The 214-nt window shown below is 68.2% G+C and overlaps 1 protein-coding gene across 1 annotated transcript in view; it reads right to left on the bottom strand.

The window, feature by feature from the left end:
- Positions 1-214, bottom strand: part of HBM (hemoglobin, mu) — a 2,342-nt gene that overhangs the window by 354 nt on the left and 1,774 nt on the right. The window contains exon 3 of the mRNA XM_014542957.1: positions 1-214. This exon is cut by the window's left edge and continues 67 nt beyond it. Within this exon, the coding sequence (XP_014398443.1) occupies positions 1-214 (214 nt within the window).

The raw sequence follows: 214 nt of genomic DNA, 5'->3' as shown, positions 1-214 counted from the left end.
CTCAGGACCGCGCGCAGGTTGTCCACGTGCTGCGCCGCCACGCCCACCGCCTCCAGCATTTGTCGTCCGTGGCTCAGCAGTTGCACCTCGTCGGGGAAGGCGCCCAGGTGCGTGAAGTAGAGCTTGGTGCTGGGGTACACGGTGAAGAGCCTGCGGGAGCAGGTCAGTGGGGAGAGCGGGCAGCGTGGGATCCTGCAGCTCCTGCACCGCCCAG

Source organism: Myotis brandtii, unplaced genomic scaffold (genome assembly GCF_000412655.1).
Source record: "Myotis brandtii unplaced genomic scaffold, ASM41265v1 scaffold317, whole genome shotgun sequence".
In the NCBI taxonomy this organism is placed as follows: domain Eukaryota; kingdom Metazoa; phylum Chordata; class Mammalia; order Chiroptera; family Vespertilionidae; genus Myotis; species Myotis brandtii.
This window is presented reverse-complemented; position numbering and strand designations above follow the sequence as displayed.